This window comes from Calidris pugnax, unplaced genomic scaffold (genome assembly GCF_001431845.1).
Source record: "Calidris pugnax isolate Ruff unplaced genomic scaffold, ASM143184v1 scaffold111, whole genome shotgun sequence".
Classification (NCBI taxonomy): Eukaryota; Metazoa; Chordata; class Aves; order Charadriiformes; family Scolopacidae; genus Calidris; species Calidris pugnax.
In genome coordinates, this window is record NW_015090872.1 from 4,588,403 (window position 1) to 4,604,803 (window position 16,401).

A 16,401-nucleotide genomic window follows, 5' to 3' on the forward strand; every position below is an offset into this window, starting at 1 on the left:
AAGCATCTGTTTTAAAGTGAGGACTGTGTTCACACCAGCCAGAGTCATCTTCATCCAGCTGTTGATCCTGTTTGTTGTCAGGGACAAGGCTGGTTCTGGTGTTCAGCTCCACAAAGGGCAGAAAAGCAGAAAGCGAGCTGAGAGAACAACGTTGGCTAAACCTCTTTCATGTGTGTATCCCGGCAGCACAACAGCAAGCAATGGACTGCACGAGGCTGGACACCTGGGGCAATTAGGGGTAAAGCTTCACATCCAATTAAAGTCACATGAGTAGCTGGATTTCTCATTTAACCTTACATTTTGTAATATCAGAGAATATGTTTAACATCTTACACTTACCACACCTACGAGGACACCTGTAAAGCTCCTTTCCCACTGAGACACACACTGCTGCTTCACTGGTGTACCAGAGAGCTGCTCTGTACTTCTTCCCCTCTTTAACCTTAATTTACTTTGTGCACCCCCGACCGTCCTGCACTCCTGTAACGCCAGCCTTCCGTAACAAAGTGGGCTCCAAAACATTATCCCAAATGAACAACATGAACTGACAATGCCACGAATTTCAAGCCTTTCAATCCAAGCCCCAAAACAATAGCGCTGTCAGTAGCGGGGACAACAGAGTCAGTGTTTCACTGTCTCTGGGCAGGCTCTGCCTTATCTCCCCCACACCAACGAAACGTTTCAAGATGAAACTGTCTCTCATTGAGGGTAACAGTTTCACCAAGTCAGTTCCAGATAAAAAGCCTTAGCCGTGCCAGCTGTGAGGTCACCTTCCCTACTGGAAATCCCTGAAATTGCAAGAGCCCCTCTTTTCTGTCAAAATAAGGGAAGAAGAGAGAAGAGGCACAAGCCAGTCCCATGCGACAGAAACACATCCCAAGCCAACCGAGACGCAGTTCACGCAAAAGCGGGCACATGAAAAGGAATCACGCGTATTATTTCTGGAATGACTTTTCAAATTAGCTCATGCAGCAGATCGAAAATGGAGAGCATATTTGTTTAGGGAAGATTAACTTAAATCAGTGGAAAATCTATAAAACCTCTGCAGCCATAAACCAAGGGTTTCCAATTACGCTGTTTGGTGGTCCTCAAACCTGAGTTCAGCTGGCTTCCGTGGGACCTAGCGGTATCCCCAATTTCAGTAAGTATTTCTCTGAGGTATGAAAAAGCAGGATTTGTTTGGGAATATTTGATTCAAAAGAAAATCCAGACAATGTTCATTTATTCTAACTCATTCACCTCTGAGTGACCTTTCGTGCACAGCATAACTCCTATCTTAATGCACCTTTACTTATGAACTTTAAAGCATTATAAAATTACACTTACTGGAGATGGAATGAAGGCTTCATGGTACTTCTTAGGATTTATTCTCAAGGGTCCCTTAAAAAAATAGGAGAAGGAGAAAGATTATGCCTGAATCTTATTAATTTTATATAACATCAGTTGAATTAGAGAGCTGTGGGTAATATATCTACTGTGAAACATGAGAGATACATCTAAATTTCCATTATACATTTCAAGTCTTGACAACTTAGCATCCGAGCAATTTCAAGCCAAAAGGCAGTTTCATGATAGGTTTAAGCTGATCTACTGCAGTCTGTCACCAAAGAGATGTTGAATCATTAGTTGCTGCTGCTACTGGGTGAACCGAGGATCCAAGCCCTCCTGTTCCCTTCACACATCTTCTGCTGAGCATCCACCAACTTTGTTAACAAACAGACAGTAGGAACAATTTGTTTTGCTCTGTTTTGGAAAAGGAGAGTGTAGGTTTTGCTTATTTTGGAGGACAGGAGGAAAGAGGAAAAGCTGACCTGCTGAGCTTGTCTTATGGGGGTCTGGCTGCTTAAGCTGTTCCTGCAAACAGACGGTAGTAGTAACTCTGTGATAAAGAACATTTCCAAAGAAGAATCAAAAGGATTTTCCAAAAGCAAACATTTGAAATCTGCAGGATTAAATTCTGTTTAAACACGTTTAAAATCAAACTATCTTAAATCCATTTGAAAGTCCGTGGTCTATCTGTGGCTGCTTTGTTATCTGCCAACTCAAGTCACCTGCAACAAATGCGTATAACCCCTCCAAAGCAAACCAACCAGTTCTGCTGCTTGTGCTTAGATCCATCCAAGAGAAAGGGAGAGCCAACCAAGGAGTTACAGAGGCTACAAAACAGAACCCTTCCTTCCCATCCCAAGAGGGTCCTGAGAACCACAACTCAGGTGGCTACAGTTACAACTGAGAACATTTAATTCATATGGAAATACAATGAGGTATCTGCCTTCAAGACAGGCTTCTGCTTTGGGCTGAAACTTTAAAAAACTTTCTCCACTTGTGTATTTGAAAGAACGTTGGCCAATTTGTTATATGAACAGATTCCATCTGTTTGCACTTCTGTGTTAAGCAATCACAGGAACCTCTCACAGGAATTGCTTCCTTAAAAATTTACTGCGGCATATAATTTTTTTATGTATTCTGGGAAACACTCAGACGATAGGAAAATAAAGCCGATTACATGTGAAAGTTTTGCTGCCTTGAAGAAGAATTTGCAGATTTATGGAGGTTTTCCATTGTTTTTATTTGCTTAAGTTTGGAAACACCAGCACCATATATCCTATGTTCTTTATGCATTATTTGAACGCTTTGCTGCGATGTCTTATTTTGTGCCTTACGTAACTGGTGTTAACGAGCACACTCGCCACATGGCAGGCACAGCCCAGGACAACGGCACGAAAACAAAGACGACCCACTGGGAGCAACCCTGGGGATACTTTGTGCTTCGGCAAAGTGAGACCTAACTCGCTGTCATCAGCCTCTATTAGTGCTGGTACCCACTGATGGAAAACTCTCAATGGTTGTTTTCCCCCCCCTTATTTCCCAGAATCAGCCATCAAAAACAACACGCTGTTAATAAAGGAAGCTGTTACGAGAGCGAAAGGAAAAAAATGAAAATGGATGGTTGCTCTGCTTGACAGCAAGTCAAATAATTCCCATACCAGCATCTACCCACCAGCCCAAAGCAGATGAGGGGATATCCTGTGTGACTCCACAGAACCCCCTTGAATGGTCTGGGACAGCTGTCAATCAGCCAGGTGCAAATGCCTGTTACATGCGTGAAAAATCAGGTTTTGTGTCAGTGGCCCAGAAGGCGCCAGAGCGGCTCCGTGCACATGGATGCCCAGCTCAGGCGAACACAGAGAGGAGCAGTGTGTTACCACGTTTACCATGCAGAGGGTTTCTCTGCATTTTATATGCACTACCTAATTATGATCAGCATTAGAATTCTTACATCAAGTAGCATTAAAATACTTCTGCTCTGTCCTTTCAGCAAGGAACTCCCAAAATTTATCTTAGAAAGCAGATGGGCCCTATTATCTGTGCCTATGAAAATCCTATTTACAATGTTGTACATTTCACGCTGTGATATCATATCTGGAACCAGTCACTCTCCCCATCTGCAATGAACAACTGTTCTCATATGTGTATTACGGGGTGAGGATCTGGCTCCAGAGTCTCATGATGTCACAGTAATGTTGTATTATTTTACAATAGCTCACAAATAATAGCTGCTATATTTATCATTGGTTTTATGTCAGTAGGGCCTTTGTTTTGAAAGGGAAGAGAAAGGTTTGCAAGAAGGTCTCTAAAACACTTTCTGATGATTCAAGTCAGTTTCACACACATTTGCCAAAAACGTTTCTAACCTGATTGAGCTTCCCCAGCAAGATACCAAAGGGTCATGATTTCTCAAGTTGCTCTGCTAGAACCAGGGCAGGCAACTGCTCAGACTAAACTCCAGCATCTCAAATCACACTGGTTTAACAGCTCTCATAACACACATGCCTAGATTGGTTTGTATGTACAAAACACCAAAAAAGGTCAGGGTTCAAGCATCCCACCTGCTGCTGAGGCCACCTTTGAAAAAAACAATCCACGAAAATGAGGGAAACCCCAGCCTTCATACCCACAAAAACAGCTTTCTAAGGAAAACCACAAAGCAGGCTCTGGCACCCCTGTACGCTGCACACTCTCGCTCCGCCTGACCCCAGCAGCCCTGCAGGGAGGGTCTGGGAGATGCTGGAGGCATGGAGCAGACATGAGCTTCTGGCTGGTGCTTCACGGGATGATTACAGTCCTTTGGGTCAATGTTCCTTAATACATAACCTGACTTCATCTGTTGTGTGTAGCCAACACCAGTCGCTTGCGTAACTACACAGAAGTTATTCAATCTTGTTTGCCTTCAGACCAGCCAATGTGATTCCAACCAACCTGATAGGCTTGGTGATTGCTCACTGCCGACGGTTTTACGGGCGGGGAAGCGAGAAGACGACGCACTCTGAAGCGCCTGAGCTCAGATCTCCTTTTCTTGTGGAAGGAAACTTCCGCACACGTCGCATGATTAGATGAATCCAGGAATCCTGCAGGGCACACTTCTCCAGGCTACTTATCGAAAACCGAGTTATGTCAGATACAGTACCAGAAGCCATTAAGACTAATGTATTGACAGACGTCAGCACCCATAAAGATAACACTTCTGTTCTTCCTGATCTAAGACTGCTTAATCTTCATGGCACTCGGGCTTTATCTGAGCAATCTCCACGTCTGCCAGTAGTTTCTGTAGGCTGGGCTTTCAGGAGCATTTAGTTACGTACTTTCATTTCCAGGGTTCAACAACATCCTCAGAGTTCACAGTAGGGTCTTTTCTCTCCAACAGATCTCTCACATTCTCACATATGCAGATCCATTGTTACCAGGATGCTCCAGATCACACCTCTGCTCAGAGAGTCATGCTTCTGGCTAGCACTGAAGTTTGCTCAGGACCATCAGATTCACACCACTAGGTTTGTTCTCCTCTTCCGCGGGCTCTTGTGGAACATTTTTGCTGGTTACCATGCCAGACCAATGCCCTGCTTTTGGGGATTAACACAACAGGTATTTGTTCACTATGTCTCTTGTCCTTGTACAGGGCAGTGCTGAATATTTGCCCATTCACTAAAGCTGCTTCCAGGATCTCACCTATCCTGTTTGAGATTGCAATGATGAATGGTCTTGATGAGATCATAAGGATGAATGAGCTGAAGATGAGAGACACTGAGCTGGGATGCCCATGATCTGACACTCAGCCTTAAATGATTAAATCCAGCTTCTAAAGCCTCAACTGTTTCCCTGAGATGTGAAACTGGATGAAAGGAAAACAGAGCCTAAGAAAGCATGTATGACTCTCCCAGTTACGCAGCACATGACCTGGAGTAGACACTACGCATTTACAAGAATTCAGGATTCTTGTGCCAGAAAACATGCAATCACAGGTCCTCCGGGACTCAGCATTTCGCTGGGATTCTCAGGTAGTAGTCATTGCTGCTGTGCCTCATCTGCAGCTGCACTCGACCTCATAAGCAGTCTACACTATCAGGCTGTGTTACAAAAAACAGTGCCAAAACCACCCCTGAAGGTGGTACGGCACCGGTAAGGCACCAGCTTTAGTTGGTGCCAAATGCCACTGCAGCCATGGGGAGAAGTCACAGCTTGAGGTTCCCACTTCTTCCCCCATCATTTGCTTCCCAGTGTGGACATATTTGACAATCTATAAAAAGGCCCTCCCCTAAGATCTGGGTAGTCCAGTGATCATCAGCATAGACATTTTTCTGAAAGTTACGAGCCAATGAGATTGGTCTTCGGGAGGGAATCAGGCAATCTTATGTGTGGAATCCTCATCACACCTCCAGAAATTATGCCATTACATCATTATACAAGAATTACTATGCAATTATAACAAGAAATCAGACAAAAGAAGAAGTGATGTCTCACAATACATTGCAACTTTAATGTATTGATGAAAGTATAACAACCTCACCAGCATTACAACACTAATTAAACAGCAAAGCACCAGTGTGTGTTTGGGTAAACGATGCCTCAGCATGAGTGTCCATTGTGCCCTCACTGACTTCCACCTGCCTTTTTTCCCCTCAGCCAGTCTGATCTCACTGGGACACTGGGTGTGTCCTGAAGAACATTACATCATGATGAGGACTATAGGACACCATCCTCTTCTCTCTGAACCCCAGCCCTGCCTGCTGTTATGCCAAACTCCTTCTGAGACCCAGCTACCCACACAAATGGCAGGTCCACATCCACATTTTGCCAGATATTGAGAGAGGAACTGCTGCCTAATTAAGGCTGCAGTTTTACAGAATCACAGAATGGTTCAGGTTAGAAGGGACCTTAAAGACCACCTAGTTCCAACCCCCCTGCCCTGGGCAGGGACACCTCCCACTAGACCAGGTTGCTCAAAGCCCCATCCACTCTGGCCTTGAACACTTCCAGGGATGGGGCATCTATAGCTTTTCTGGGCAACCTGGGTCAGTGTCTCACCACTCTCACAGTTTACAATTTCTTCCTAATATCTAATCTAAATCTCCCCTTTCAGTTTAAAACCATTCCCCCTTGTTCTACTGTTCTACTCCCTGATAGAGCCCCTCCCCATCTCTCCTGTAGCCCCTTTAGGGACTGGAAGGTCCTATAAGGTCTCATTGGACCCTTCTCTTCTCTAAGCTGAACAACCCTGACTCTCTCAGCCTGTCCTCACAGCAGAGGTGCCCCAGCCCTCTAAGCATCTTTATGCCAGACCCGTTCCAAGAGGTCCACGTCCTCCCTTTTGCTGTTCCAAATCAAAGCATATAGCCTTATCTTTGATCTTTAGAATATGTAAAATGAGAACATGTTTATTTCTAGCTGTTCAGGGCAAATAAGCATACACACATATGCAAATGATTTTCTGTATCTTGATGGGCTTTTCAGCTCCATCTACTATCTGTGCCTTACTTCAAGTAAACTGCACGCTGTCATCAGTGGCTGGGTCAGCCCTATGACCTTAAGGGAGCACAAATAAAATTATGAAAGTAAATCAAGGGTCTAGCACCACTACTTGGCCTTTTGAGATTAATTTAACCAGTTACATCACAGTTTATAACACTTTACTGCAATGGCCTGGCAGGCACAGCCCTATGAGACCCCAGGGACCACACCATTACCTGCATCATCACTCTCCCCTTTTTTTTTTTTTGTGTGAGGTAGACTTCTGGGAAGAGTTGATAGACTGAAAAAAGAAGAGTAGATTTGGAAGCTGAAGCATTTGCACATTATCACTGACAGCTAATGAACATCTTTGCAAGAAATTCCAGCAAGAAGTATCTTGCTAAAGGCATCCATTTTCACTTACACTGGCAAAAACAGAGGTTGCCAGCACCTGCTGTGTTTTCGAGCATCATTTGTAAAATTAAGTGTCTCCACAATAAAGCTCCACAATATCATGGCTAGACCATCCAACCAGAACTTTGCAATTCATCATGACTATGGATCAGAAATTTTACAGAACATGCAATCAAACCAAAACCTATATGTCAGATAGGTTTCATTCCACTTCTAGAATCTCCCGAGAACAGGAAAAAATCTTCCTCTAACATCTATAAATGGTACATCGCTTCCCTGTCATGCAACCAACTGACATTGATTTCCAATAAACACCTGCGACTTCCACAGGCTTATCACAAGAGCATGGATGTTGTATGTTCTAGGCACCTGAATTAGCTCTCCCCTTTTCAGTCCTGCTGAAACATCTTCTTTTGACATGTAGGCTTCAAATATGCTCTTCTTCCTCCCTCGAGTTGGTTTATTTCGATTCTTTCTATCCCCTGGTGTTGCGACGGCAGCATAGGGTCCTCCTGCAAACAGAAATTCATAACTGTTATCTCCCCCACCGAGCTCGTCCATGTATCTTAACAGCAGCTGTACAGAGGCTTTGTACTCAAAGTTGAACTTCTGAGAACAGATCACCTAGAAATACTGGCACCCGACTTCAGAGCACCGAAAAGTCTGGAATAATCATATTTTACAAATAATCAACAGTCTTTTACAGCTCATTTTAGAGTTAAGAGCATTCATCCCAGCCCATCTTTTAATAACGCTGAGCACATGCTTCAAGGCAGCTTATTCCTGAAGCGTGTACGCACTCTGCTTTAATACCTCTGGGAGTTCCCAGTTGTCTAGGATTTATTCTGCTGTCTGAATTGTTCATTGTTTCTGTCTGGGATTCAGAGAGTTGCCTCTTCCTATCGAAGTTCTGGGGAGTTCTTGTAGATTCAGAGTTGTTTCTGGTCCTTGAAAACCCTCTCTTTTCTGCACCTGAAATCAAACACAGGTTTGAAATAACAGTGGAGGGAAGAGGAACCCCATTGCCAGCTTGTGGTCCTGGTGAAACTCACGGGCTGCAGTACTTCGGTACAAATCACAACCATGAGTCATGCTCTTTATCCAAAAGAAACCATGTCTTCATTAGTTCATTTGTAATCTGTTGGCTCTTTGTGCCTCTTAATCCACCACTAATTTATTTTAGCATAAATAAAACTCTGGAAATTACGATACTAAAATTGGATACAACCCTTCCAAAATCCTGGGAAATTCATTAGTGCACATAAAATGTGAAATTGTTAAACTGTTTCCAAAGCCCCTACCTCCACCCCATTAAACCCCCAAGTAGTGAGAAAATATAAACGTCCCTACAACTTAAGTAGTTCAGGAATAAAGGAGGAAAAAAAAAAAAAATCTCAACAGCCCACCCTGGAGTAATTAACTTTTGAGCTACCAGAGGCAGCATGGCACACACCGACACCCCGAAGTATCACCAAGGCTCCAAATGTCCAGCCTGCTCAGAATAGGCCATGATCATACGAAAATATTCTGCAAAGACTCACCCCTTCCTTCCCTGCCATCACCTCAGCCCCTTCCCTACAGCCAGGAGAGCAAGCAGCAGCTTCCAAAGCGTATGCCAACGCTGTTCCACGGATCAGCACATTGGAATGCAACCCAGCGCCGTGCAGCTGCCCTCTTGGCCCTCCACCTGGATACTGAACATGTCATCACAGCTTTGCCTTCCAGCCCCTCCTGGCTACGCTCCCTGGGTCCAAGCTTGTACCTGCAAGTCAGAAAACGCGCAATGCCAACTTGTGTGCTATGGGGCTGTCCAAGTTACAAGGCACAATTTTTTTTTTTTTTTTTTTTTACGTATGGTATCCTTCACAAATGAAATTGCAGATCGCTTCATAGAATTCAACTGAAGCAGTGAGGAAGAAAAAGATGTTTAAAAAGCTGTACTTAAGCAGAGATATTTTAAAATATGGTACAATAAGAAAAAACTGCTATTTTACTCAGTCACAGACAAAGGTAACTTCCATATGTAACAGGTAAATCAGCAGGAAGAGGGAGGGATCAATCTAATCCAGGAGAGGAGACACCAAGAGGGTGTTGAGGGACAAAACTCAAGGTGCTGGCTCAGACCACCCCAGAAGGAGATTAAATTCCACAGCAGAGTCTGGACACTGAAAGGCAGAGAGGTCCTCTGTGTTCAGTGACGATGAGGATAAGGGCAACATATAGTTTGGCCACTTTCTCCATGACCAAGCTTTTCATACTCTGCTCTTGATTTCAGAGAGGAGATTGCCCGCGAGAGGCTGCGGCTGTAACGCGGCAAGAGCTGCAAATTTGGGTTTCAACCGATGTGAAGGAGGCAACACTACCTGTATGGACCACAGGATGAGATAAACTAAAATTAACTCATTTGCAAACGCCTAATGAACTGATTTGCAAATTCCCTAAGGGTCAAGTGATTAAGCTCAAAAACAGACACCGAAACTAAAAGCATGGACTAGAGAGATCTGAGCGCAACAGCTTTAGAATTGGCAACATGGCTTGCTCTGGAGAGGTTTTTCAGAGGCATTTTGGTGAAAGAATCTGACTTAAACTGCAACAGCCAGGACCTTAGGAACACTAGAGAAAAAGCAAGGCACTAGGCTGATCACCCAGAAAGGTCACACAATCTGCTTCGTTGGAGGTTCTTAAAAATAGGTGAGACAGACGGCTGCCAGAATTGGTCTAAAAAGAGTAGTTTTTTCCTTGAGGTAGTGAAATGGATTACACGAGCTCGTAAGGGCTTCTAAAGCCCTCGTTTCTATGACAGCAAGTCACAGAAAATACTACTATGAATTAAAGAACTCGGGATAAAAAGACAGCTAAACCTTAACGTCCAATTAAGACGGAGCTGGGGAAAAAAGAGCAGAAAATTAAAATGCAGGGGGGAAAAGAGGAAGGAAAAAAAAAAAAAAAAAAGAGTTGGGAAGTGAACTGAGAGCCAGAATTAGCCACTGCAGAGCTGTCCCAGCACATCGTGGCCATCAGTTCAGAAAGTTTGGGGCCACTACTGCCACAAATAATGCACAGCAACAGCAGAGGGTGGAGAAGCACCTTGCCGTGCTGAAAGGTAGAAAGCCTTTGGCTTACTCTCCAGTGGGATTTTTCATCCGCTCAGACTTGGTCACAAACTCAAAGAAAAAGTGTACAAATGAACAAACTCTGCTTTGACATAGCAGTTTACACACGGCCAGACCCCGTTGGCCGTGGTGTTTATGGCTAAACAAAACCACCCCTGTTAGGAAGCCACAGACAACTGTCACAATTAGCATTCAACTGGAACACATCGAATTCCGCATAACTGTAATTTCTTGTATTTCTCCTTTTAAAAGGAAGAGAGTTAACTACAGGTTGCCATCTGTTTCAACTAGATTCAATATTTGCTTCTGTAACGCACCTGTCCCCTAAAATTGGAAATTAGAAATACTTCACATGATGGGCTTTCCTCCTGCCCCTGCTGCCCAGCATTAATATTCTGACAGATAAACAGACATCATTCCACAAAGCAAACCATAACTTGACTACTCTATAGATAGCGGAGGATATATTGGGACTATCCTTTCTGAAATAACTGCTATCACTAACTTAGTTAAACTCTATTCCAGCACCAGGTGCGCCAAAAAGTCTGACTTTTTCTGTGGTGTTACAGTGGTGTGAATTGTTAAGATAAAATAAAATCCTTTAAGGTAAGATCTTGCACCAAGGAATAGCACATTCTAAACATTAAAATAATCAATTACTAAATAAATTAACAAGTAAATAAATATAATAAAAAAATTACAAGTAACTTCAGTAGAAGGGAGACTAGAGTGCAGTGACTGGGAGCGGAGGGTGGTGGATACGTCCCAACGGGAGGGCTGAAGGAACCACAATGCCCCAAACACATCTGCATTTGCAGAACCACTCAAGCTTGACAGCAGAGCAAGTCTATTACCAGACACAGATGTATTCACAACACACAGCAAATGCAACCTGTTTGGGTATGTTTATCTGGCTGCACAGATGATGTAGAGCTGCTCTGCGTGGATGCAGCCACCACTTGCCTGGGATTTCTAGCCCTTCTGCCATTTCCAATGGGAAATAATACAGGAGTGACAATTTGAGGAAAGGTGGTTGACTGTTCACTGAAGTCCTCTGGAGGGAGACAGGTTGAAATAACCCCAACACCTGTATCAGGCGAGGAGGCTGCCTATAAAGGTGACAGAGGAACACCTAAATAGGACTAGGTGTCTACAGGCAGAGCAGGGAACCACCTCAAACTAGTCAAGGGGAAGCAGAAACATACCACCAGGAAAAGGAGCAGAAAGGATGGAGCTGGGGGCTGGTTCCACCACAGGAGCCCATTCCAGCATCCTGGGTACCGGAAAGCAGGGGCTGGTTGAGCTCTGCTGGGAGGACAGCGCTGGAGCTCAATCTAGAATCCAAACCATCACACTTCATCTCCGCCACAACAGAAACGACATCACACAATGGCACATTTTGGTCTTTAAACTTAAGTACCTATTAATCTTTTCTTATTTTGGAAAAAAAATATGCATGCAGGCAGCTTCCTAGAATAATTGATCTGGCTTACAGTAAGAGAGGAGGCTTGATGTTTTAAATCAGGTTATTTTGACATAATTTATACAAAATCACTCTATAGTTTAGGTTTTGAAAAGTGCTGCATTTAATTAAATTTACATCTATTAGTCAGTTGATCAACTAGATGGTCAACTAAATCAGCCAAAATGTTCAACTAAACATGAAGTTAGCAGGGCCAGAAAGGCTTTAATTTTGTATTAAAATTTGCATATTGCTTTACACAAGAAAGAACCAAGACCCTCAATTTTATTTACCAAAAATAAAACATTTCCAACTGCCCTCTAACACCTGACAAGCTATTTGATTACTACCAGCACAGAAGGAAAATATTCCTCACTGAATTTTCATCAGCACATCCATGACTCCTTGGACACCTCCCATCCAGGATCCAGCAAGAACTAGTTTTATTTAAGAGATCTAAGTAAATTCCAAGATATGAACAACTTGGTACAGCTTTCCCCTTTCTTGTCAAAGGGAATCCACCCTGTGACTAGGCATTTTTACCTCTAACTAAACTTCCAGGTTGTTACTGTCTACATTACTTATATTTACCCCAACTCCCTGGGGTGGGCAGGACTGTGAGAGCATCACAACAATTGTGCTGGTAACACCTCTACAGGTTTAGGACTCTCACCCCACTGACAGCTATCTCGACATGTAATGGTTCCTTTTAGATTTAAAAAAAAAAAAAATTAGGTTGACAGCATTGGACAACACAATATTATTACAAATTTTTCCACCACAAAATATTTCCACCTACTGCTTACCTTTATCAGTCCATGACTGGGCACCAACACCTCCGCTAACTCTGCAATTGCCAAGAGGATTTTCCATTGCTTCCCAGCATTAGATCATGATCTAGATATGCAAAGGAATCTTTCAAATATCCCTGCTTTACAGTTAGCACAAGTGTGAGAAGAAACAGAAGTCTACCTCCAGAACTGATAACATGCAATAGAACAAGTCGTTATCAGTTAATAAGACACTCTGGACAAACAGTTACTAAATATTTGTCTGTATTTCTACAACATTTCATTTCATTGCTGACACATTTCAATGACTTAAATCAATTTCCTTCTACCCTTCTTAGAGGTTCCCTGACATTTAATTCTTCAAGACAACCCAGCTATGCACTTAGGTAAGGATACACCCATGACCTAAAAGGCATGGCAGCTACCAAATGAAGGGTTTACCCAACACTGCCCTACCTCCAAAGCAGGAATTAACTAACTAAAGGCAATGAGAACTACTCTGATGTCAACCCCTGCTTAGTCCTCACTCCCATTTTTAAGTCAGACTAGGTTAAGCATGGCAAGAAAGCTAAATAAAGCATGTTCCTGCTCATCCTTACTAAAGACTCAAGGAATTAGAGTTCAACCACGTGGCAGCCCAAGGCGTCACCTCACAGATCTACAAGTTCAAGATGGCCTTTGGCTCCTGGCAGAGGTGGAAAAGCAAATTTTAGAAACAGCCAGATTTGGTCTTTTACGAAATGAATACTCTCTGCAACCTGCCAAGAAATCCCACCTGCAGCTTTATGAGCCACTATGGATGCTGATGCGTAAGAAGGTATAGTCATAGTCTCAATACAAGAGTTCAGCTGATGGAAACTGCTCCCTGTTTTGCAAAAACATCTAGGACCCCAAATATCCCAAACCCTTCATAGCTCCTGAACAACCCAACCCAGGTACTTCTGTGAATCTAACTCAGCTTTGCTGAGCTCGGGGGGACAGAGTTTCTGGCTGGTAACTCCAGATAAGCACAGACCTAGCGTTGATACTGTTATACCAGACAACTATTCTTTTCATTCTCCAAAGTCAAATAAGTCCTACAAGCAAAAGCACACTTTGCCAGTACAAACTACATTAACATCAGGGAGGTTTTGTGAGGATCCCCATGTCTTTCTCTTTCATATGCTTAAACAGGCAATTTAAAAGCTATTTGATATTTTCTGCTGCTAAAAGAAGCCTCTAAAACAATTTCCTCTCAAATTTTAAAAGCCAAAATACATTTGTTAGATTGTTTTTAATTTCTAATGCACCAGCGACAGCCAGTATATGCCATATTATATAAGTAACCAACTCAAAAACTCCAACCACTTCAATGACTACTACAATATCCGGGATTGAATTACCACACACAGGCAAAAACAACAGGCAAAACCAACAAACACCATTGAAGTGATCTCAAATGTGAGTTATGTCAACACAAAAGACTGGTCATAGACAGGCCAGAAGTAACTAGCTATTTATGTTTTGCAAAATATTTTGCGGATTTAAGAGATTAAATGTCCTACTAATGGTAACAGCCAAGTACTTTTTTTGTTCTATTTTCTTTTAAAAGGAAATACACAAAGACAGCTGTTGGTATAGCTGCTCGGGGAAAGAGTTCTGTAGCAGGAAAAAAAAAAAAAGACACACTTCTTGGAAGATACTTCAAGCAAAACTCTGTGCTAGAGCCCCAATAACAAAAACAGGACCAAAATCCATCCACCACACTCCCTGCGAGCTCAGCTCCGCTCCAGCCTGTGCTAGGAACAGCCGTGCTTCAACGCTGCTCTCAACATGAATTAAATGAGTTGAGAGCTCTCCGATAGCCTTGGAACAGAACCACCACCGTGCACTTTACAGTATCTTGAAGCAAACCGGTTAAATAAAGTAGATGGCTCAAGATTAAAGACAAAGCAATAGAGAGAAATGAGGATGTCACAGGAAAGAATTCATTAGAGATATAGGAGTGGAAAGGCAAGACTTTGAGATATGTTATCAGTTCAGTGAGGTTTCATTGCAGCAAAGAGACTTTCAGGAGATAAACCTGGTAGGCACTATTTCAGATGCTCAATCTGCTAAGGGAAAGCCTGAGAGCACACTCTCCTTATCATGAGCAAATAAAAAAAAAAAAAAAAAAAAAAAAAAAAAAAAAAAAAAAAAAAAAAAAAAAAAAAAAAAAAAAAAAAAGAGATCCTCCTTCTCTGATGAAATGTAAACTCAAAAAACCCTAAACTGGAGGTTCTGCAGCACACTCCTGTGCTCAGTCCAAGCCTGACCACAGAGCTAAAGAGAGATCCGACAACGTTGCTGAGTCAGCCTCGAAAATTATTTGAAATTAACTTAATGATTGAGAAGTAGGGCAAACTTCCGGGAAAGGGAATATCTTGGCGGAAGTGGAAAAAGATGGTGATGTGACAGCACTGTAGGGATTTAGCCAGATGGCAGATTGCATAATTAAGCTTAAAGTTAATTAAACAGTCATTCAAAGAAGAGAAACAATGCAGACCTACATTTACATGCATGGGCTCAGCCAAAATGTAAATTCTATGCAAATGTCCCAAACCGAGTGGAGGATGTATTGAAATCCAGCTGCCAGGACTGGCTCCCATGCCCACCAGTCTCCACTAATTGACCCATTACGATGAGCCACCAGGGTCCAGCCACAGCATAAATCTGATCTGTATCTTTCCACCACCAAGACAAATCAAAATAAAATGAGAAGACAGCACTGAGGGTGAAGGCCTGTCCACACAGCTCTTACATGTGATTTCAGGAGTGATTCAAAGCAACCGGTTCCTCCAGCAGCAGCCCAACTGGTTACCAGCAACCCTGCACAACGTGATACAGCTCCTCCACCTATGCCAATCACCGGCTTGTCTACCAGTGCAACCATGTTCATGGACCAGGACTTGGTCTGGCCACAAGCCATCTGTGCACCCAGGAACAAACCTGAAGAGCTCTCTCGCCCTGCCTCTTTGGAGAAGGTGATGCTCTAAACACTTTTGGCAGAAAGTCTGCTAAAATCTGCACAAAAGAGCTGAACGTCCAAGAAAAAAAGGCACAAAGGGAATCCTTGGCACACAGGGGACAAGCTGGTCCCCAGCTGGTGACTCCCACATGGAGAAATACAGGCTGTCATGGTCTGTGAGTTTATAGGGCCACGAGCTGCTTCTGACTATGCCACTGGTTGTAAAAGATTCAGACATCCAGCATTCTTACAACATGCCATTGAGGAAGAAACATTCCTATTTAAGGATGGAGGTAGCAAAAAAAAAAAAAAAAAAAGTGAAGTGGCATGTCCCTGGAGTCCATGGATGCCCAAGAAAGTCAGGAGCAGGGACAACTGCTCACTTCCAGACCCATGGAAATGAGGTGGGAAGCCCACACATGGTGGGAGGCACATGCTGCCACCACTTTTTTACTTTAAGCTGCAGATACTTATTTAAAACTTTTGTGCTGCACGTCCCTAGATTTCGATACGAAAGTGTTCTTGCTGACTTTGGCTTTCTGAAAGGGCCTATGCTTTAATAACTGAAATGAAGAAAAATGCACAACGGATTCTTTCTGCTGCAGAAAACAATGCTGTGGAAACCGCTCCTGAGCGCCAAGATCATGTGTCCACGACACCATGATTCCTCTTCCAAAACACTTCCAAGCATCCTGATGCTTGCAGGATTTTGACTTCGGTAACTCAGACAGTAATTGCAATTTTATTCAATTCCTCAGCAGGGTTTGTGTTGTAGGAATACTACATGAGCGCAAGAGCCAAAGATACCATTCCAGGCTCTGAACTAAGGGTTGGTGACGAAACTCATTT

The 16,401-nt window shown here is 43.1% G+C and overlaps 1 protein-coding gene across 2 annotated transcripts in view; it reads right to left on the minus strand.

Annotated features, from left to right (window-relative positions):
• The window catches only part of DIS3L2 (DIS3 like 3'-5' exoribonuclease 2), a 195,037-nt gene that overhangs the window by 167,157 nt on the left and 11,479 nt on the right, over positions 1-16,401 (minus strand). For both annotated transcript variants that reach the window (XM_014946064.1, XM_014946065.1), the window contains exons 3-5: positions 8,014-8,172; positions 7,570-7,712; positions 1,327-1,380 (exon numbers count right to left, since the gene is read on the minus strand). In XM_014946064.1, coding sequence (XP_014801550.1) covers positions 1,327-1,380; positions 7,570-7,712; positions 8,014-8,172 — 356 coding nt within the window. The remainder of the gene's footprint in view (positions 1-1,326; positions 1,381-7,569; positions 7,713-8,013; positions 8,173-16,401) is intronic.